We start from the raw sequence: 23,661 nt of genomic DNA on the forward strand, positions 1-23,661 counted from the left end.
TAATACTTTACACTTCTACTGTTGAAGATCTCAAAGGGCCAGATTCTCATTAATGTCAATGGACTTGGGCCAATTTACTGCAGCTGAGGATCTAGCGCAGTGTTTCATAAAAATTAATGAATCAAGCCTCACAACTGTCCTGTATTATTAGTATTCGAATATTATTTTTCTCATTTGCTGATCAGAAAACTGAGGCACACAAAGGTTATGTGACTTGCCTAAAGCCACATGGCAGAACTAGGAAGAGACCTCAGATCTTATGGCTCTTATTCTTACTTATATGTAAGACAAATGTGGTGTCAGATGTCATTAGTCATCTATCCAGCTGGAAACTCTCTGTTTAATCATTGGTCTCTTGTTTCTGAGGATTACTCCTATTTCCTCTCCTTTTTCTCCTTTTATGTAGAAGTGGCTCCAAGTGGGGCCACATAGATTGGATCCTCCTCTTTGTATTCAGATGCTTCAATAGGTTTACAACCCCTTCCTTACAAAGAAGAACCTTGATTCTGTGGAAACAGCTGGGAGCAGGAGGAGATGTAACACCATATGACCTGCAAGTAATCAGTCCACAAAGCACAGTATGAGAACCACTAGTATAAGGAAATGTGAACCTACTGAACATATCAAAAAGAAGGACTGAATTAAAGTGCTGTTTGCCCTCTATCTCTGTTTAAGCAGTCAGACAATAAACATTCAAGGGTCCATCCTTAACCATTTGCCCCTCACAAAGTAAAGTAATACTCACCATGAAAGTGGCAAAATGTGGCCCTAAGAAACTTTTAGGGAAGAAAATGTTATTGTTCTTTTTTTAAAAAAATATAATAATTTGCATTAATTTAACCAAAAATGTTTTAAAAATCCCAAACGATTCCATAAAAACTAAATAAACTAGTGCAATTTCTAGGCATACTGTATCTGTAATGGCATCAAAAATATTTCAATTAAGTATCTGTGTCAGATAAAATTGTTAGACCCTTCAATGAAAGCCTGATTCATCCATCTTTGTCTGCAGTATTAAATGAATATTCTGGATTAGTAGGAACAGGTTTCTGTTCAGTGTCTCAAAGAATGAAATGATACCAATCTCCTAAGGGTATCTTGTGAACGATGAAAAAAAGTGAGCATTTAGATTCTGAATTATATATAACTATCAGGTAGATATAGTATACTGCCATCAGCAGTATCATTTTTTGTAGGATTTACTAATAAAACATGACAAGAAGACACCATTACTAGCTGTGGGCCAGTTTGAGAGTAATTAGATCCAAGGGCCAAGCTGAATTGAACATACAAACACACCTTTGATATAAATCTATGTGAACGTTTCTCTATCTCCTTCTGTTTTTCTCTTGCTCACATACAAAACACTGTGGATATTATGGACATACATCCATACTACTAACCTATGTCCATCATAGTCAGTGCTTTTATTACCAAGTAAAGTGGAGCACATGTGACAAGACTGTTTGTATATGTAAGTGGAGGAGTTTAAATTGAGAGAACACCTGATGTAGATTTCCAGGCTCAAACATAATGAATTCTCAAAGCCTATGCAGAGGCTGTATTACAGGCCAAGAGAACAATCCTATCAGCCTCCACTGAAGCTGCCAAATCCTGCTCAAGGAGCTATCCAGGGTGATAATGTACTTCATCAATCCTGAGTGCCTACAACTTGCATCAGAACAGAGCACCAAGTACTGTGAAGAACTGTCATCCTGCTTTGCCGAAAAGATCACACACGTTCAGCAAGCCTTCTCAAGCAGCTTAGATCCGCTCCACTAATAGCCACCAACTGACAGCCCACCTACAGTCTTAGGGTTCAGTGCAGCCACTCATCAAATAATTCTGGAACCCTAAAGGCGTCTTGACCGAAGACTTGTGAATCTGACCCATGCCTGTCCTGGCTAGTGAAAGATGAACATGAACCACAGGTGCCACTCCTGATTAAAATAAATCATGTCTCATTCAGAGAAAGAATCTTCCCATCCTCCTTCAAACACACAATAGTCTGACTAACACTGAAGAAACCCAGCCAGAATATATTGGTTCTAGCCAACTAACACCCAGTGTCAAACCTCCCATTGCTGAGCAAGCTTGCAGAGAAGCTAGCCAAAGGCCAACTACAAGCTAATTTAACTGAAGCTAACAATCTATACCTAGCACAATCAGGATTCAGGCAAGGACATGGGACTTCAGTGGCACTGATGGATGATCTCCTGGGGTTCCTAGAGGGAGGGCAGAGACCTAGTCTTCTCCTCCTGGACTTCTCTGTAGCATTTAACACTGTTGACTCTGCAATACTTCTGTCTTGCCTGACAGACATTGCAGGAGTCCAGGGTAATGAGCTAAAATGATTTAAGTCCTTCCTGGAGGGATGCACCTAATGAGTAATAATGGGAAACTGCATTTCCACTATTAGACCCCTCACTTATAAAGTCCCATGAGGATCAATTCTCTCTCCAGTCTTTTTCAACATCTACAAGCAACTACACTAGCTGAACTGGTCAGACAACTTGGACTCAAACGCCAGCAAGGTGCAAATGACACATAATTCTACCTTCACCACATATGACCAGACCACTACCACCAAGATGGCCCCCTGCTTGGGCAAGATCAGCTCATGCATGAAGAAAAGCTAGCTGAAGCTGAACCCAAGCAAGACAAAGATTAGGCAGAGGAAAGCATTTTGAGGGGTTTGAATCCATGGTGCAGTCTCCTTGAGGGTACACACCCACCGTTGGTCAAGTCAGTCTGTAGATTATGAGCACTTCTAGATTCCTTACTCGTAATAAGCTCTCACATTACAGCCTGTACAAATAAAGCTTTCTGTCATCTCCCATTGGCAAAGAGACTCCATCCTATCCTATTGGATGATGACATGGTCTCAGTTATTCATGCCTTTGTCACTTCTCAGCTGAATTACAGCAATGTGATATATCTAGGCTTTCAGAATTTAGGAAACTCCAAATGGTATAGAACTCAGTAGCACATCCTCTCAGTAATACAGGCTGCCGTGAGCACATCAAACCTGTCCTTTACTCTCTGTGCTGGCTTCCCATAGAATATCAATTTAAGTTCAAGGTCTCAGTCATTATCTTCAAGACACTCATATATCAAAGGTGGGTTTAGAATAGCTAAAAGACAACCTAAACCTCTGGGATGAAAACAGTGGTCAATAACTTCGCTTCTCTGGCACAATGGAACGCTCTACAATAAGAATAAAGTTAGTCTGTGCAAGAGAACTTCTCAGAGGCTGGTCCGAGACTGTGGAACTCCCACAAGAACTAAGGACCATCATAGACCTCTCCATTTTCTGTTTCAATTGCAAGACATATTTTTTTGACTTTGCCTTCTCTGACATAAATATGTAGCAACATGTATATTTTAAAAAAAATCCCTAAACCTAAACAAGACAGTCCACTTCTCCCCTTCGAGAGAAGATAAGAGAACAAACACATGAGGGATGTGTATTCACATTGCTTAATGAACTACTGGAAGATGTTCAATACTATAGTGATGAGCACAGTATAAGAACCTATAAAGAACATTATAGAGGAGTTGTATTTTCTGTAATAAAATATATGGGCTTCTGTGCTGCCTAGAGCAACTGTTGTCTGGTTAAGTCCCCAAATTAATGCAGAGCCCCAATGAGCAATGCAGCACTTGCTTGCATAAAGGGTCTGATGGTGACTACAGAGTGGTAGAGAAATGTATTCCATAACGCTCATTTGTCTCTGGGTCTGCGATGCCATCAGCTTCCCTGCTCAATTTCATGACATAACTAAGTGTTAGCCCCCGTCCATGCTGCATAGTGGCCAGGAGTGGCTCAGTGATTTGTAAAATAGATCATGGTTTATTTGTATTCATTTGATTCCAAAGTATCTATTATGGACTTCTGTTTGTATCCCAGTAATGAGAGGGTATGGTAACAGAGATGTTTCTAAGTGTTTAGTACACATATGCAAGGTTGTACATTAGGCTGTGCGGTGGAATGTATTCTCCAAACAGATAATTTGACCATGGGTCTAGTTTTGCACTATTGAAGTCAATGGGAGTTTTGTCATTATCTTCAATGGAGCTGGAACATATGTGCATATTCATTATGATTTAAGATATTGGGATGCTTAAGGAACAGACTGTAGAATAATACTGAAAATAGTATAATTACATTATATAAGCAGTAGTATGGCCTAATCTGGAATACTATTTGCAGTACATGTCACTCTATCTCAAAAAAGGATATTGCAGAATTAGAAGCAGATAAGAGAACAGTGACAAGAATGACCATGGTCATGGAAAGAATCTAATTTGAAGAGAGATTGAAAAGTTTGGGATGTTTATCTAAGAAAGGAGATGAATAAAAGGGAACCAGATAAAAGTATATAAAATAATGAATGGTCTAGAAACATAGATCAAAAGGTTCTGTTTTCCCTGGCTCATGACACAAGAACAAGGGAATATTCAATTAAATTAAAAGGTAGAAAATTCAAAAATGATACAAGGAAATAAGTTTTCATATAACATTTAGCAAGATTCAAAGATTGGTGATTTAGCAGGATAACAAGAATGTTCAAAGTTATAATAGCTAATGCTATTAAAAAATGTGGTTGTAATATAAAATATCATGGCTCAGGTTTGAAGCCAATTTTTAATTCTTAGGGATTCGGGTGAGACCTTCATGGAGGGCAGACTATTCCACATCTGTTCACTGTAGATATAAATTATAAATTAAAAAAATAAAATGCTATTTCCTCAGCAGATGAAACTTATTGAAATGTGCTGTATTCATCTGCATCAATTTCCAATCAACAGGTTGGAATTTATTACAAGATGATTTTATTTCACTTTTTGAAGCTATTTGGTTTACTTGCTAAATCCTGAAATCAGCTGGGGAACCTAGCAGAGAGAAATATTCTAAAATATGAGTCATTTATTAGGCCCAAAGGTTCTTAATATAAAACTATACAGCTCAATAAGGACAAAGTCCAGCAAAGTAGTGAATGTTCTCGTTTCTCATTGATGTAAGCGAGAGTTGAGGGTTCTCAGTGCTTTCCAGAAAGCATTCTGCATCTGGCAGGATTGACAGTAAAATAACTTCTTACACAGTAATTCAAACTGTTGTGGCTAGCTACCACTCAGGAGGTTTGTCATCTCACAGTCATTACTGAGGAAATCATGGCTCGGGAAATCCTTTTAGATCCTACCCCTACCCTACCCTGCCCTCACCCCACACCCCACCCCAAAAAAGTGTAACGCGTGCACTTATATGACGTCATCAAAAGACATTATATGTCTCTGCATCTAAAGGAGGAAGGAAAATGCACTGTGGAAAGGCACCCCATTGAAAACACTGCAGTGGTAGACATACCTACATTGAAAATAATACATTGCACGTATGTGTTCTGTCTATGGTTACAGCACGACTGACGCAAGAAGCAAGATTGCCAGTGGTTTAAGCTGCACATCTGATTCACCCTAAAATAACTATAATTTGCTGTGCACTGAACTCTAAGTATTATTTTCCTTCATTGTCCACCTTTCCCATGTTATAGTAAGTAGAACTATTATTAAGCTAATTGACTTGCAACAAGGGAGAAATTACCATCTTTAGCACAGAAAATGAGAATGTTTATTAGAGCCAGTGGATCCTGCTATTTCTTAATGTGGGCCTTGTGAATAGTTAGACTTTGGAACTACTGAAGCAGATATAAAAGTAAAGACATTCAGGGTCAGCTCCTCCAGTCCATTAACTGCTTTGTGTAATATCTGTAAGCTAGACTGTACCTGTTAGGCACAGCCCACATTGCCTCAGAAGGAGCATTGAGATGCAGGTGCCTTCCAGAGCTCTCTGACATGCATGGGGCAGTACACCTCCTACTACACCCCTTTATGGAACACAGACTGCCCTCTGCATGTTGATTCTACTCTACATGCTACTCCCGCTCCACAGAACGGTGTGGAGGAAGGCCGGGCAATAGCCTCACCTCTTCCCCATCCCTTCCTGCCATTTTGGAATTCCTTGTGCTTCCAATAATGCTTATGGCAGCACTTCTGAGCTCCCATGAGTTTAGGAACAGAAATTCTTCTTGGACCCAAACTGGGAAACTGCAACAGAGGTGACTTACCCAAGGTCACAGAAGTAATATGTGATAAAGCTCAATATAAAACTCAGATTTCCTGACTCAGTCCAGTTCTTCATCCACTAGACCAGATATGTAATTGTATTATTTTAAGAAATGTTCCAGGATTCTAGTAGGTTTTGTGGAGAAAATACATTCCACTGTGTAAGTTAAATTAAACTAATTGTATCTATATCTTTATAAATAGACAAGTCAATGGCAGCTGTGAGACAATGCTGTACAACTTTGCCACACATCTCAAAAAGGAATGTTTCTTAACCAATTTAAAAATATATATATTCAAGTGTAGACTGCAACCTAATTCATTATTCTGTCATTTTGTGAGTCTAATAAAGCAAGAACAGCTGTTAGAGACTCTGATTATCTGAAACTGAACTCTTCCGAGAAATATGGAGACAATATCTGAACTGCAAACACAGTGTACACAATGCAAAATTAATTGGAAAATAGGTGGTCTGAGAGTTAGACATACACTTGTGGCCTGTAAACATTTGTTCAGCAGCTAAAATAACAGCAATATATTAAACTTGTAATGCATCTCCTTCTAGCACCTAACAGAGAGAGACTAATTAATCATCAATCATATTTTTTAAAGTGCTGAATTTACTGTATTGAATTATAAACCCTTAATTCTGCCCTGGTATATTGGTGCACAACATATGACATGAATTTGAGGGCAAAATTGTGCCCGTGACAAAAATATGTAAGTGAATGGTTTAACAATAAGAAAATGAGTCAATTAAAGTTAAATTGCTCAAAGATGACAGCAGTGCCTAATCCAGGAGAAATGTGTACCTATCAGCTTTTCTCTTACGGCTAATCTGGTCCCAGGTCCAAAATGTAAAAATAGTGAGAACTTTGTTATACAGTTTACTTGCTCTTTATTCCTGTGGTATTGTTACTTAACTAACTGCAGCCACATCCAACAGTCCTGTGTGTAAGTAACTCCTACTGAAGTCAATTAGAGTTATTTGTGCATACAGATTGCAGGAAGAATAGTGGGCCTAATCTAGACCTATGCAAAATATTTGTATCAAAATTTGAATATGCTCAAATTGAGATTGAGGTTTGGTATTTTTTACAGACCTGAGAGGAGGATGTTTGCACAGTGGGAAAATGCACAAACTCCACTCCAATATCCCTACTCAGGCCAGCCAGACTCTCTCCTTCTCTCCCTATCAGTTATCCACAATAATTGAAAAGCCCCAGGACCCACACTACTTATCATGGTAAACTTCTCCTCTATTGCAGTGTTCCTTGGTGTGGTCTCCTCTCCTTTCTGAAGGGAGAGGATGATTGAGGCAAGAAAGTGGGAAAAAAGGGCACAGAAGGATAAGGGAGTGCTCACACACACATCCCTAAAAACAACACTGAGGGGTCCCCAAAGTTTGTTGAATGGAAGGCAGAATGCCATGTAGGAAGGGGGCTACTCTACTTTTCTCAGAAAAAACTCCTGCCTGTATGAATGTTGTGGAAACTCAACTAAGAATTTCCTCACTTTCTCATTGTTAATAGGTACAACAATGTTGTTTTGAATTAATAGACATTTATTAAAATCTCTACTTTAAAATAAAGTTTCTCTTTCTCTGGAAGCATGATATTTTTTAGTGTTTTCATTTTATGTAAATTATTTGTCACATATATATTGTTCTTGGTGCATAAATTAGAGCATTTCAGTTCATCTTTTTCTTGCATGTGTCATTTAATAGTAGAGACCCAATCACAAGCTAAATTATCATTATTAACCTGCAAGCTGTTGCACCCAGCTGGGAAGAACTGTTGTAACAAAGTCATTTCCATCACAATAAGCAATGCAGAATTGCATTCAAAAAGACAAAAGCTATATCTTTGGGATGCTTGTCCCGTTTCCCTTCATTTCTTCAGCACCAACCAGAAGCCAAAAGGAACTTCTGATCAGCTACCTCGAGGGTTTGGAAGGAGAGAAGAACGGAGAGAGCACTTTTGCCACTCTTATTCTGTGGAGGAAAGAAAAGGGAGATGCTGACAAGAAGCTGATTATACAGCTACCCAGAGGGCTCCTGTGTGGAAATAGAACAGAGGAGGGCACCTTTGCCACTGTGATTCAGAGCAGGGTGGGAGCAAGAAAGGAGTTGCTGCCCAGAGGCCAGGTTTAGTCCCAAACTATCATTTTAAAGATTGTCTCTATTCAGTTTGTCCCCTTATGACGGATATTAAATCCCATGGAGAGTGTGCAGTGAAGTGCAACCAAGATGATAGTTTCTTTATGAGGAAAGGCTAAGAAGGGTGAACCTGCTTGTACTGAAATACAGACAATGCTGAAATACCATATGAGGGCTTGATAGAATAGACTAAAATAGGATGTTTTCACTGAAGGACACAGACTAAAATGCAGGCAGGTTAGAGTAAACATTCAGAGCTGGTTCACTTTAAAGAAGGAGATGGAGAAATAGATGAAGCTTCATTTATATCTCATGGGATTGCTCAGAGGTGCAAGATTATTGGGGCAGGATTATAGCACAAATTATGTGAGTTGCTGGATTTAGCCTCCCTAAAACTCACATATGTTCCAGTTAGATTTCCCAATTAGTGGTGTGGCTTTTCGAGAGAATAAATTTGACAACATATTTGCTAACAACATAGTAATTATTACCTAGGATGGAAAAAGAAAGCATTCCCTTTTGTTAAAACTTGCTACACTAGAGTTTGGGGCATTGTGGTAATGGAAAAAAAAATCATCAAAATAAAACTCAACAAGCAAGAAAAATAATAATAATCAGTGCCCAGTCATGAGACTGCACGCCCAGGAATAGAAGTCAGGGGGCATAAGAAGCCTCCTTTGCCTTGGCTCGCCACATTCCCAGCACCTTGCTGGACAGCTACTCCCCTTTATGCACAGGTGTGTGGGAAGGCAGGAATGGGAAATAGGCAGAGTCTTGGCTCTGCCCTGCAACATGCCAGCCTGTGCAGCTGAGCCAATGTAAAGGGAAATGTAAGCTACCAAAAGGGCTGGTGCACATCACTTCAGCAAGGGGGGAGCAGGGACCAGTTTGTGACTCTGAGTGGCCACAAAGGTGCTGTAGATCACCCTCAGAGAATTCCCCCAATGTAGACGAAAGTTCCCTGGCAGGTATAGAGTTTTCATATCTGACTCTGCTTCACCTCTCCTAGAAGCCCCTGGTGCATGATGCAGATCAGGTTTGTTCCCCGGGGAAATGAGTGCTGCCGGAACACTGCTACACTCCAGCTATACAATGGCCTACGGAGGCCTTTTGTAGATGGACATAGACTCAGGCAACCCACATGCTGATCTGACCTGTGCAGGGAGCTGCACTGACTCTTTGCAAGCCCCAATATAGAAGAGGAGCAATTTCCACCCCTTACTTCCAGTTCTGTGCAGCACTCAGGTCAGATACACTGGTGTCCTGAGCCCTCGGTCACTAATTTTTCTTTATTTTCAATGTAGCACAAGATAGAGTCATTATTTTACATTTTCACAAATACTTATGGGTAGGGCCCTACCAAATTCAGTCATTTTCGTCAATTGCATGGTCAGAGGATTTTTAAAATAATAAATTTCATGATTTCAGCTATTTAAATCTGAAATTTCACAGTGTTGTAACCATAGGGGTCCTGACCCAAAAAGAGTTGGGGGGTGCAGTACTGCTATGCGTGCTTCTGCGATGCTGCTGGCAGTGGCGGAGCCTTCAGAACTGGGCGGCCAGAGAGTGGCAGTGCCAGTGGCTAACCGGGAGCCCAGCTCTGAAGGCAGCACAGATGTAAGGATGACATAGTATGGTATTGCCACCCTTATTTCTGCGCTGCTGCCTGCAGAGCTGGGCCCTCAGTGAGCAGTTGCCACTCTCCAGCCACCCAGCTCTGAAGGCAGAACAGAAGTAAGGGTGGCATTGCTGTGTCGCCCCCCTCCCCCCCCCCCCCCGCAACTCCCTTTTGGATCAGAGCCCACAATTTGAAAAACACTGGTCTCCCCCATGAAATCTGTATAGTATAGGGTAAAAGCACACAAAAGACCAGATTTCGTGGTCTGTGACGCGTTTTTCATGGCTGTGAATTTGGTAGGGCCCTACTTATGGGCCTTATTCAACAGGCAGTGGGACTGGCAATGATTTTAATAACTGCTCACTTGAAGCATATCTATAAATGTGGGGGAAACTACTGTTTAAATTTTCCCTGACACAAAATATCAACAACAGAGAGTCCTGAGGCACCTTATAGACTAACAGATGTATTGGAGCATAAGCTTTCGTGGGTGAATACCCACTTCGTCAGACGCATGCGAAGCGGGTATTCACCCACCAAAGCTTATGCTCCAATACATCTGTTAGTCTATAAGATGCCACAGGACTCTTTGTTGCTTTTTACAGGTCCAAACTAACACGGCTATCCCTCTGATAGAAAATATCAGGTAATTTGTAATATGTTGGATTTAGTTATAGAAGTAAAGAAGACACTGTCTGTCATATAAAGATATTGTATATGTCATGTATTTGGTAACAATAAATATGGCTTTCTGTAAAGTTTTAGTTATCTGAGTTTTAAACTGGTATTTGATCATCTCTCTTTTGTTGTAAATATTTACTCACAAAGTATTTATAGTGTAAGAATGACGGCAAAACTCAAATTGACATCTCTGTTGACATTTTCCCCCCTCATTGACAGTGCTTCATATATTGAAGATGATTTATTATGATCTATTCAGCCCATTTTTTTAACCTCCACTCTATAACATTCTTAAAATTATAGTGATATTCCCTTCAGGGAAAGAATAATACATATTTTCCCTGAACTAATAACCTTTTCAAGTTCTCTTCCTTTTTTCTTCCAGTGCAGTGCTGAAGTTGTGACAGGTAAGGAATTGCCAGGAGATGAACTGACATTATAAATGTCAGAGGTCAGTACAGGTGTAGGAAAGAGAGAAGCTGCCAACAAAGCAAGCAACATTTTTGTGGAAACATTCCAATTATATCTTTGTTGAGCACAACAGTCCTATTGCTGGTCTGCTCATGCTTTCAGAACTAAAAATAATAAAGGACATTTGAAAAGGTTACACATTTGGCAAAACTATGTATTATGCCTTGCCTAAAGGGAATATTGCCATCTATTACAAAATGTTACTGTCCTAGCTTAAAAAGGAAATTGTGTGCTAATAAATTATCTCTCAGTGTATCTCCTTATCCTTCTGAAGTAGCACAAAATGAAACCCCAGGCTTGAGTCACAAGGCAAGAGGTGTCACAAAATGACACTCATTAAACAAATGTTCTGTGAAACAATGCATTCGCTTATTGCAAATGTTGCATAATGTTCAGGTAGAATTACAAAACTAGAAATTCTAAGCTTTAAAAATATTGTGTGTCTGACAAAGCCCCAATGCTTTAAAATACTTTGAAACCAAAACAATACAAGGTCAGCTTCTTACACTGTAGACCTCAAATTATCTCCCTCCCCCTACCCTTTTGTTTCGTTAAGATTTGAATTCCTTCACACAAAGCAATAACATTAGTTTCTGAAGTGGTTTTAGAATCATTCCCTGGAAATGTCTTTTGTTAAAAGGAGGGCTCGTTGCAAGTTTCACTGTCAATAGAACAGAAATGAATCTACAAGCAGGATTAGAAGACTTTTTGAAATACTGTTAAATTTCTCATAGAAGCAAGGCTGTAGAATGTGTCTTTGCACTGGTTTCTCAAAAACAATGGGTGGGAATTTTACTCTTCTAAAGGGCAGGGAATTGAAAGTTATTCTGTGAGCACAAGGCAGAATCAGTGAACAACTATTTTTCATATTGTGAAAATGAAATATTTTGCAAATTGAGTTCTGATTTTGCAGCCTTTATATGAATACTCCTAGTAATCCCTAGCCTTTGTATGGCTGTATATTTATACTGTGCTCATCAGCATGGTATTTGGGCACCCAATATTGCACCTCCAATTCATGAGTGCAACTCCTGTAGGCCTCAGTTGAGGAACTGAATCTATGTATGGGCCTGATCTTGTAACCCCTTACCCACATGAGTAGTCTTTACTCAGATAATCCCACAGAGGTGTCTCCTAAGGATGTGATCCTATGAGATTATGGGTGCTTCCTATGAGGAATTCCTATGGAATCTTGTGGACTAGAGCACCTTCTGTTCCTTCTGGGTTCTGACAACACTACTGAGTCTAATGACCTCAGCTCACAATACTCATCTGAGTAACAGCTGCATGATCAAGCCTTAGGAAAGTAAAATACAAGCAAATTCATCAGCTCTTAGGAAATCAAGCAAAAATTTTCATTGCAAATATTTTATACAAAATTATTTGAAAATTTTCTGATTTGCTGCAAGAAAATGTCCCCCTCTTCCCCATTTCTAATTTGACTATGTGCTTATTGTTTGATGAAATATCTCTAATAAGCAGTTGGACATTATCAAAGGATTTACTACATCAAATAATTGTTTTTGAGAATTTAGGCCAGTTAATTAGACTGTTTGCCCTCAAAGAGCTCACAATTTCCCAAACTATCAATCTCTTATTTTTATATAACACCATTGGTATGGTAGGGTGCTTTACAGGCACATGGGAAGATGAGTTAATAATGTACAGCTTAAATAATATTTGGATCACAGTATTTATAACACTAAAGGTCTGATATTCTCTTGTTCTCCAAGTACTCCCTCTTCCTTTAAAATAACATCCAGATTTTTTGTTTGTTTCTAGCCCCTGCTGCATGTATATTTCACATTAAGAGGTACATGTGTGTGCTATTTTTGCAATGCTGCTCCTTTGCCCATCTGCACTGCTATAATAAGGCTGCTGTGAATATTATACAATTTGGTAAAAGAATGCACACATTCTCACATTGAGTAGTGCCTTACTCCATAAATAGTCCTTTTGATTTCAGTAAGTCAACTTGAGGAGAAAAATTCTGTTTAGTGAGACTGGTGGTAGACTTTCTTCCTATGTGAACAAAACCACTGGCAGTTCTAAATGGAAGTAGTGTTCAAAAACAAACTTCGTTATGGCTCCACTGCCATCTAGTGACACAATAAGAGAAATGTACTTCATTTTATTTTATTTTTAAAGATCAGCATCTTCATGACCCATTTGTCCAACTATGGGAATGATCGCCTGGGGTTGTATACCTTTGTGAATCTCGCCAACTTTGTTCAGAGCTGGACCAACCTGAAACTGCAAACTCTGCCTCCAGTCCAGCTGGCTCGCAAGTACTTTGAGCTCTTTCCTGAACAGAAGGACCCTCTCTGGCAGGTAGGATTATAAAAGAAGAGATGAACAGAGAATATTTTTGTCTTATTTGTTTGTGAAGAATTTTGTTTTAACTTCCCATCAAACAAAATGGTGATACTTAATAGTTTCATAATCACCTGCTGAATTTTAAAGATTAAGGTAATTGTTTTCTCCTGTCATTAACAGATTGTCTTAATCTGCATCTAAAAAGAGAGGACAATTTAAAGATGTTAGGCATTTGTTTCTCATTTTATTGCTGACTGCACTTGATATTTACAATACAGTAAAGACTTTATTGTGTAATTCTTCCCATATCTTGGGTTATTTTGTAACTAACAAGAATGAAGCAACTTAAACATCTTTTAAAAATAATTGATCTTTTGCCATTAAGGAAATTGTATCTCTTGCCATGTGCTGTAGCAGAGGAGTGTATCCTACTAACTGGAGAGAGGATTAAGGCTCACTGGTGCCTAGACACTAGTACAGGGGTTGGCAACCTTTCAGAAGTGATGTGCTGAGTCTTCATTTATTCACTCTAATTTAAGGTTTCGCGTGCCAGTAATACATTTTAACGTTTTTAGAAGGTCTCTTTCTATAAGTCTATAATATATAACTAAACTATTGTTGTATGTAAAGTAAATAAGGTTTTTAAAATGTTTAAGAAGCCTCATTTAAAAGTTAATTAAAATGCAGAGCACCCCGGACCGATGTCCAGGACCCAGCCAGTGTGAGTGCCACTGAAAATCAGCTCGCGTGCTGCCTTTGGCTCGCGTGCCATAGGTTGCCTACCCCTGCTCTAGTATGACTGGCCTACTAGAAATAGATTAAAAAGTAATTCACAAAAAGGGTGGGAACTGGCCAAGGAAGAAATTTACCAATACTGGGCCTAATTTATTGATGGTATCAACTCCATTGATTTAATTATTTTTACTTAAAAGTGAGCAAACTGAAAATATCAGGATGTGATTACCATATGCTGCAGTCTGCACTGACCCTGGAACTGACACATATTTAGTGAAAAACCTAATCATTACACCACGGTCATTGAAGATACAGAAAAACAACTGATGGAACTAGTGAACATTGCAGAGTTGCTTGTGCACAAAATCGGTGACAGTTCAATTATTCCAGTGTACTATTTTTCTTTAGTGTTGAACTAATCTTACACATTAAAACTAAAGCTGCCTAAATATTGTAGAAAATTGTCTCTGAATATTCATTCTGACAAATGAATTCACTTTCAGTGTGATCCTACCCCTTTTTGGTTGGCTTTGCAAGAATATTCCTAAGGACAAGCTTTACTAAAGCAAATATCCTCAAAAGGCACAATTTAAACTTGAACACTCAAATGTTTTCCAATAGCGGATTTTGAATTACATGCCTAATCAATAAGTGTGAGTGTCAAATTTAAAATTTAATACTTTAATACACAGCTTGAAATTCACACTGCTGTTATTTAGTTAAATAAAACATCTAATCAGAGAAGAAAAACAATGCCATGTGACTTATGTAACAAACTGAGCATGAATTTCATAAATTTGCAATGTACTGTGCCTGAATGACCTGCAGATTTAGAATTATTTATTGAAAAAAATTGCAGATAATTTTGAATAAAAAGTACTGACAGTGTTGCAGTTTGTTTGCATACAATTCATATGAAGTTCCTTGCTTCTGCTTTAAAACATTTGCACTAAATTGTAGCTGCCAGGACATACAGTGTTACTATTCATTTTACAACAAATTATATTACCAGCATATTTGTTAGTTTTGCTGGTGTAATCCAGAAGATTCTTTAAAAAGGGGGGGAGGGAATCAGACTTCTTTTAGGCTTATCAGGTATATATTGCTAAGCAGCAGAACTAAGACCGATCTGCGTACACAAGCAGTATTTTGATTTCTCCTTTATTTAGTGACAGTACTAGGTTCCACCTTATGCCCATATATGAAAGTGGTAGCAAAATGAACCCTAGTATGAAAGTCTTTTTGCATGCTATTAAACACCTGCATATTTTTTACTTTGAAGAGTGTGGTAGGTTGAGCATACACTCTTTATGCCAGTTGGAGATGCACAGAAATTCTGGATACCTACATTTGAATGCAGAGGATCAAAACAAAGTTTTAAAGCTGTAATCAGCCACTCATTCATTTTAAAAACTGCAGCCTGTCTTAGGGTCTTAGCTGTTATATAAGGGTAAAAGAGAATGAATTGGCAATTAGAGAACGTCATTAGTGATTTAAGTACAATTCCATTTTTATGCAAGTGATCAAATTGCTCATTTTGAATGGTTCTTACATCTAAAGTACAATGGACCAGATTCACTCTGGACATAATTCCACTGAATGCAAGCACCAGGAATGGATTTGTCTGTTAAACCAATGTCTGTTTTGAACTTGGATGGATATATACATAGAAGGAAATCACAGTGAAAACAACATTTTTCTTAATACAGTTGCTTGAATGTTCCTCTTTACACAGAGATGAATTCAGAGCAGCTGTTCTCTGTTACATTGTAGATCTGGAGTAAATCCATTTACACCACTGTAAGTGAGATCAGAATTTGTCACATAGCATATTGGTATCCATAATAAAGGAGCAGATAACATTTCCTACTACGATTTCTTGTAGACCGATAGCTCCTGGAGATTTATGTACGTAGGGCAAAAACTGAACAAATATAATTACAAATAAAATTCTCAGATATTGCTTTTGTCCTACTTAGAATCCCTGTGATGACAAGCGGCACAGAGATATCTGGTCTAAAGAAAAAACCTGTGATCGATTACCAAAATTCCTGGTTATAGGACCCCAGAAAACTGGTGAGAGTTTACTGCATTTTAATGAGTCTGGTGATATGCAAATTCAAATTATTACAATAGAGAATTAGTTTTAATCACTCTGAGCTTTGTATAAACCTTAATTATCTGATAGCACTTTTTATTTTCTGACATTATCCAAGGTACAATAATGTAAGTGATAAAAACATGTTACACAGACAATGTAGATGTAGTGGAGAGTGTTGGATTTTTCATAGGGTTTAACTGAGAAGTGATGTGATTAACACTCTGATAAACAGATCAAGTGGTGACTGAGTGATTGACAGGATTTTATCAAAGCTGAGAGAGAAAAGGACAGTAATTTTTCAAAACATGTACACGGTCCCATGGCCCCCAAGCTTCAACCTGTCCTACAGGAAAAGTGTGTCTTGTTTACAGCAAGTCAGTGTTATTCAGTGGAATTTACACTGCAAGTCAGAAAATCCCTACAGGACAGGTAGAATTGTAAGTCTGCAAGACTTTATTCATTAAATTTATAGTTGCTTCTCTTTGTGATCAGAAAATGGCACATTTTTTATCTACTCCCTTTCATATGCCACCAACCACCTACTGTTAATATATCTAACAAGAGCTTAAGTGGCTGGAGTTTAAGTCAATCTTTTTTGTGACAACTTCAGCACAGATACAATAATTTGTTTTTAAAATCAAGTTTTAAAAATATTAATAGGTGTATCATCAACAGTGATGCTCCTGTATTCAGTATTAATTGTACAAATTTATTTAAATGTTTTTGGTTAAGAATTATAGGACCAGGATTTCAGCTGGTGTAAATCAGAATAGAGTCATTGAATTCAATGGAGCTATGCTGGTTTACACCAGGTGAGGATCTGGGCCACAGAATATATATGCTTTGTTAACCTTTGGACTTTCATCCTATTTTCAGGTACCACAGCATTGTATTTGTTCCTGATTATGCATCCTTCCATCATTAGTAACTCCCCCAGCCCAAAAACCTTTGAGGAGGTACAGTTCTTTAATAGAAATAACTACCACAGGGGGATTGATTGGTAAGATGGGTTATTAGTATAAATATAAAAGTTTATGTACTGTGCACAATACAAAAATGGCATTACACTTTGTAATGTTTGTCTACACAATTTGAAAATGACTACTACTATCCTTCTAAAATGATATTTAAATACACATAAATTATGGTGGAGGGTAGGGATATACACTGGAGGGTAGGGATAGGATACAGAGGGGCCTAGACAAATTAGAGGATTGGGCCAAAAGAAATCTGATGAGGTTCAACAAGGACAAGTGCAGAGTCCTGCGCTTAGAAGGGAAGAATCCCATGCACTGCTACAGACTAGGGACCGAATGGCTAGGCAGCAGTTCTGCAGAAAAGGAGCTGGGGTTACAGTGGACAAGAATCTGGATATGAGTCGACAGTGTGCCCTTGTTGCCAAGAAGTCTAACGGCATTTTGGGCTGAATAAGTAGGGACATTGCCAGCAGATCAAGGGACGTGATCATTCCCCTCTATTCGGCATTGGTGAGGCCTCATCTGGAGTACTGTGTCCAGTTTGGGGCCCCACACTACAAGAAGGATGTGGAAAAATTGGAAAGAGTCCAGCAGAGGGCAACAAAAATGATTGGGGGCTGGAGCACATGACTTATGAGGAGAGGCTGAGGGAACTGGGATTGTTTAGTCTGCAGAAGAGAAGAATGAGGGGCGATTTGATAGCTGCTTTCAACTACCTGAAAGGGAGTTCCAAAGAAGATGAGGCTGTTCTCAGTGGTACCAGATGACAGAACAAGGAGTAATGGTCTCAAGTTGCAGTGGGGGAGGTTTAAGTTGGATATTAGGAAAAACTTTTTCAGTAGGAGGGTGGAAGCACTGGAATGGTCTTCCTTAGAGGTTTTTAAGGTCAGGCTTGACAAAGCCCTGTCTGGGATGATTTAGTTGGGGATTGATCCTGCTTTGAGCAGGGGGTTGGACTAGATGACCTCCTGAGGTCCCTTCCAACCCTGATATTCTATGATTCTATGGTAACCTCAGTCAAAAACACAGTAAATGCCTAAGATTTTTATCTTCCCTCTAATGCAGCATATAAAGAGATATCTGTTCTAAACTTGAGGCAATACTAAGTAATCTTAATGAGAATTACATGTATGTCTCAGGATGTTAATATACTTAGAATATGTGAATAAGAGAAAAAGGAAAGCAATGTATGTTTCTTAATTATACATCTCTTTAGGGATGATATTCTTATACATTTCTCTGGCAGGTGCTTTGTTTCCTATTTACACATGTTTTTGAAGCTATGACAATAAAAATAATATTATAAATTGAGTATGAGATAGAACGATTAATATTTCAGGTTAAATATCTTATTTCTAAAATACTGAAAAGAGAAATCTAATGAAAATTTCAGCCACAAGCAGTTTGTTCTTGGCTTTAAATGGAAAATAGAAAATGGCCACTCCGTTGTGGGGGAGAAATGCTTTTTAAAACCATTTTCAAGGATCAGATAATGAGGAAAATATTCAGCAGTCAGTAAGGAAGTAAACAGGGATAAGTGAAGAGAAAAGACTCATCATCACTACCTTATTCCCCCTGGTTTACCCAAGAAGTTACCAAAGAGCTCGACAAAGATACATTTGGTTGGTCTTGCTTTCAAAAAGTGCTGCAGGGTAAAATGTTCAAAGGTGAAAACCAGTAATACAGCGCATTAAGCAGGGAGCACTGATAAAAGATTCTTGATACTCAGGCTACATCTACACTACGGGGGGGGTCGATTTAAGATACGCAAATTCAGCTACGCGAATAGCGTAGCTGAATTCGACGTATCGCAGCCACCTGTAGGGACGGCAGCAAAATCGACTTCTGTGGCTTCCTGTCGACGGCGCTTACTCCCACCTCCGCTGGTGGAGTAAGAGCGTCGATTCGGGGATGCGATAAATCGATCCCCGAGAGGTCGTTTTCTACCCGCCGATTCCGGCGGGTAGTGTAGACCCAGCCTCAGTCTTGTTCTTTACTCTCTGGTGTCAGGGGAAAGTTATTGCCTTAGACTTTTTATTCATTCATAAAATTTATAGTGTAAAGGTTGCTATATGTTCCAAGTGGAGAAAATTCACATAGAATTTATTTTAAGATCTATGGTTTTCATAAAGTTATAATTGTTGCAGCAGATTCTTATTACAAAGTTCAGTGGGTCAGCATTCATTACTGACTGTGAGAAGTCAGTCTGATGGGTGGGAAATAGCTGACAGCTAATGGATAAAATCTGCTGACTATCCACCAATCACACAGACTCTTAGCTATTTTTATGAAACAGCTTTTTATATTTATGTTAGGTGAAATTCACCCCCTTGCAGAGAGCCAACACAAGATCTGTGCAGTGGGGTAAATTTTAACCATTACAGTCAATCCACTCTAAAGAAGTTACTATATATAGAATTTTATATTGTTAACAACAGGAGGTAAAAAGAAAAACACAAAGACCCAAATTTGTCAATTCCCTTTCCCTCCCTCAAAAACAGTGAAAATTGGTTTGTTGGTTGTGGATAGACAAGTCTGATGATAATATGACAGGTTGTTGGCAACTAACTAGAACCACATAACTGGAAGAGGAAAAGCTCAGAACTAAACAAACTAAAAAACAGCCTGCTTTGTTTCCACAAAACTGTGATACATAGAATAGTAATTCAGAGATGCCTTCACCACTTGGAGGACTCTTGCTGAAGAAGTAGTGAGATTTTCTTGCTAAGTTTTTAAGTAACATCTTCATGTTAACAAACTCTTGCCAGATTTGATAACAGGAACCCTGATTCTGAATATTATTTTCTTATGATATTCTGCTCTGGTGTAACTGAAATGCCATCATGTGCTGTAATAAGAATAATAAAGCACATTTTTTATAAATAGCAGTGGGCCAGATTCAGAAGTTTTTATTTTTACTCAGTCTTTACTATTGACTTTGATTAGAGTTTTGCCTGAGTAGAAATGAGTGACTACTTCAGGACCTGGCCCACTAATTTGAAGAGGATAAATTGTTTGTACACCTATAACACTTTCTTCTCAGTAAAAAAAACAAGGCCTTTCATTCTTGAATGTTTTTACTTGACAATGACTGTCTGTTATTTTTATGGATTATTCTCTAATATATTTAACATATGCACCCACCCGCCTTGCTTTAGTGTATGCAGGACTTTTGAGTAATTCTGAGGACAGTGTTCCTTTTTTAGGTATATGGATTTCTTTCCTGTACCATCCAATGTCAGCACTGACTTTCTCTTTGAAAAAAGTGCCAACTACTTCCATTCTGAGGAAGCTCCCAAACGAGCAGCTTCCCTGATCCCTAAGGCCAAGATCATCACCATTCTCATCGACCCATCAGATCGGGCATACTCCTGGTATCAGGTAGGGACTCTGAAAAATACAGGCAGGTTCTAGTTGTATTATGTATAAAACAGTTTTTATCTGGGAGCCTCTCAATATTTATGTGATTAAATACTGAAAAAACAAAGGGGTCTGATCAGGTAAGCATTTATTTGAAAACCAGTTCATCACGCAACAATTACCTGAGTACAGAAAAAGCTTTCTATACATATAAACTTGATAATCCATTCTTTTAAAATATATAAACACTGAAGGCCATATTTTTCACAACTCTGGCTTTAATATGTGCATGCAAAAAAAGTGCTTGCGTGAATAACTGCATGTAAAGAATGTGCATTTACACAACTAATTGTGCATCTGAGTACCATGCATGTGAACAGTTGCCCAGTTTGTGCTTCCAAATATGAGGTATGTACATGCATTACTCATGGTCTAAGTTTTTTGCAGACACAGAATAAGGCCTGAATTTTAAGTAAGGTTAACTTTTAAACTTTTGTTAAACTGACCGTAATAAAGGAACATATATAGGGGCCTACCAAATTCACAGTCCATTTTGGTCAATTTCACCGTTATAGGATTTTAAAAATTGTAAATTTCATGATTTCAGCTATTTAAATCTGAAATGTCATGGTATTGTAATTGAAAGAATCCTGACCCAAAAAAGGAGTTGTGGGGAGGTTGCAAGGCTGTTGCAGGACTGCTATCCTTATTTCCGCGCAGCTGGTGGTGGCAGCACTGCCTTCAGAGCTGGGCAGCTGGAGAGTGGCGGCTGCTGGCTGGGAGCCCAGCTCTGAAGGCAGCAGTGCAGAAGTAAGGATGGCATGGTATAGTATTTCCACCTTTACTTCTGTGCTGCTGCTGGTGGGGCATCTGGCCACAGCTGCCACTCTCCAGCTGCCCAGCTCTGAAGGCAGTGCAGAAGTAAGGGTGGCAATACTGTGACTCCCCTGCAACTCCCTTTTGGGTCAGGACCCCCAATTGAAAAATGCTGGTCTTCCCCATGAAATCTGTATAGTATAAGGTAAAAGCACACAAAAGATCAGATTTCACACTCCAACTTAAATCCAATATCAGCACCAAATATTTTTTTAATTACACCCAATAAAGTTTAGTACTGTATTTTACCTCAGAGTTCAATCAATACTACTGAAGTACCATTCTTACTACCATTCTCTTTTTGGCATCATAACAAACAAGCCAGGTTAATGTTGAAGGGGAACTTTGAATATCTTAAACTCAAATTTCAGAGTGGTAGCCGTGTTAGTCTATATCAGCAAAAAGAACGAGTACTTGTGGCACCTTAGAGACTAACAAATGTATTTGAGTATAAGCTTTCATGGGCTAAAACCCACTTCATTGGATCCATGCAGTGGAAAATACAGTAGGAAGATATATATACATGGAGAACATGAAAAAATGGGTGTTGTCATACCAACTATAACGAAGCCAATCAATTAAGGTGGGCTATCATCAGCAGGAGAAAAAAAACTTTTATAGTGATAATCAAGATGGCCCATTTCCAACAGTTGACAAGAAGTTGTGAGTAACAGTAGGGGAAAAATTAGCATGGGGAAATAGTTTTTACTTTATGTAATGACCCATCCACTTCCAGTCTTTATTCAAGCCTAATTTAATAGTGTCCAGTTTGCAAATTAATTCCAATTCTGCAGTTTCTCGTTGGAGTCTATTTTTGAAGTTTTTTTGTTGGAGAATTGCGACTTTTAGGTCTGTAATTGAGTGACCAGGGAGGTTGAAGTGTTCTCTGACTGGTTTTTGAATGTTATAATTCTTGACATCTGATTTGGGTCCATTTATTCTTTTGCGAAGAGACTGTCCGGTTTGGCCAATGTACATGGCAGAGGGGCATTGCTGGCACATGATGGCATATATCACATTGGTAGATGTGCAGGTGAATGAGCCTCTGATGGTGTGGCTGATGTGATTAGGACCTATGATGGTGTCCCTTGAATAGATATGTGGACAGAGTTGGCAACGGGTTTTGTTGCAAGGATAGGTTCCTGGGTTAGTGTTTTTGTTGTGTGGTGTATGGTTGCTGGTGAGTATTTACTTCAGGTTGGGGGGCTGTCTGTAAGCAAGGAGTGGCCTGTCTCCCAAGATCTGTGAGAGTGAGGGATCGTCCTCCAGGATAAGTTGTAGATCCTTGATGATGCGCTGGAGAGGTTTTAGTTGGGGCTGAAGGTGACAGCTAGTGGCATTCTTTTACTTTCTTTGTTGGGCCTGTCCTGGAGTAGGTGACTTCTGGGTATTCTTCTAACTCTGTCAGTCTGTTTCTTCACTTCAGCAGGTGGGTATTGTAGTTTTAAGAACGCTTGATAGAGAGATTGCAGCAAATGCGGTTGTATCTTAGAGCTTGGCTGTAGACAATAGATTGGGTGATGTGGTCTGAATGAAAGCTGAAGGCATGTAGGTAAATATAGCGGTCAGTAGGTTTCTGGTAAAGGGTTGTGTTTATGTGAACATCACTTAATAGCACTGTAGTGTCCAGGAAGTGGATCTTTTGTGTGGACTGGTCCAGGCTGAGGATGGAAATTGTTGAAATCATGGTGGAATTCCTCAAGGGCTTCTTTTCCATGGGTCCAGATGATGAAGATGTCATCAATGTAGCGCAAGTAGAGTAGGGGTGTTAGGAGACGAGAGCTGAGGAAGCGTTGTTCTAAGTCAGCCATAAAAATGTTGGCATACTGTGGGGCCATGTGAGTACACATAGCAGTGCCGCTGACTTGAAGGTATACATTGTCCCCAAATGTGAAATAGTTGTGGGTGAGGACAAAGTCACAAAGTTCAGTCACCAGGTTTGCCTTGACATTATCGGGGATACTGTTCCTGACAGCTTGTAGTCCATCTTTGTGTGGAATATTGGTGTAGAGGGCTTCTACATCCATAGTGGTCAGGAAGGTGTTTTCTGGAAGATCACCAATGGATTGTAGTTTCCTCAGGAAGTCAGTGGTGTCTCGAAGATAGCTAGGAGTGCTGGTAGCGTAGGGCCTGAGGAGAGAGTCTACATAGCCAGACAATCCTGCTGTCAGGGTGCCAATGCCTGGGGTGATGGGGCATCCAGGATTTCCAGATTTATGGATCTTGGGTAGCAGATAGAATGCCC

The 23,661-nt window shown here is 39.1% G+C and overlaps 1 protein-coding gene across 2 annotated transcripts in view; it reads left to right on the forward strand.

The window, feature by feature from the left end:
• Positions 1-23,661, forward strand: part of LOC128838508 (bifunctional heparan sulfate N-deacetylase/N-sulfotransferase 3) — a 110,195-nt gene that overhangs the window by 69,991 nt on the left and 16,543 nt on the right. For both annotated transcript variants that reach the window (XM_054030756.1, XM_054030755.1), the window contains exons 7-10: positions 13,200-13,382; positions 16,082-16,178; positions 17,080-17,203; positions 20,387-20,561. In XM_054030756.1, coding sequence (XP_053886731.1) covers positions 13,200-13,382; positions 16,082-16,178; positions 17,080-17,203; positions 20,387-20,561 — 579 coding nt within the window. The remainder of the gene's footprint in view (positions 1-13,199; positions 13,383-16,081; positions 16,179-17,079; positions 17,204-20,386; positions 20,562-23,661) is intronic.

The sequence above is a fragment of the Malaclemys terrapin genome, chromosome 5 (assembly GCF_027887155.1).
Source record: "Malaclemys terrapin pileata isolate rMalTer1 chromosome 5, rMalTer1.hap1, whole genome shotgun sequence".
NCBI classification, from domain to species: Eukaryota; Metazoa; Chordata; order Testudines; family Emydidae; genus Malaclemys; species Malaclemys terrapin.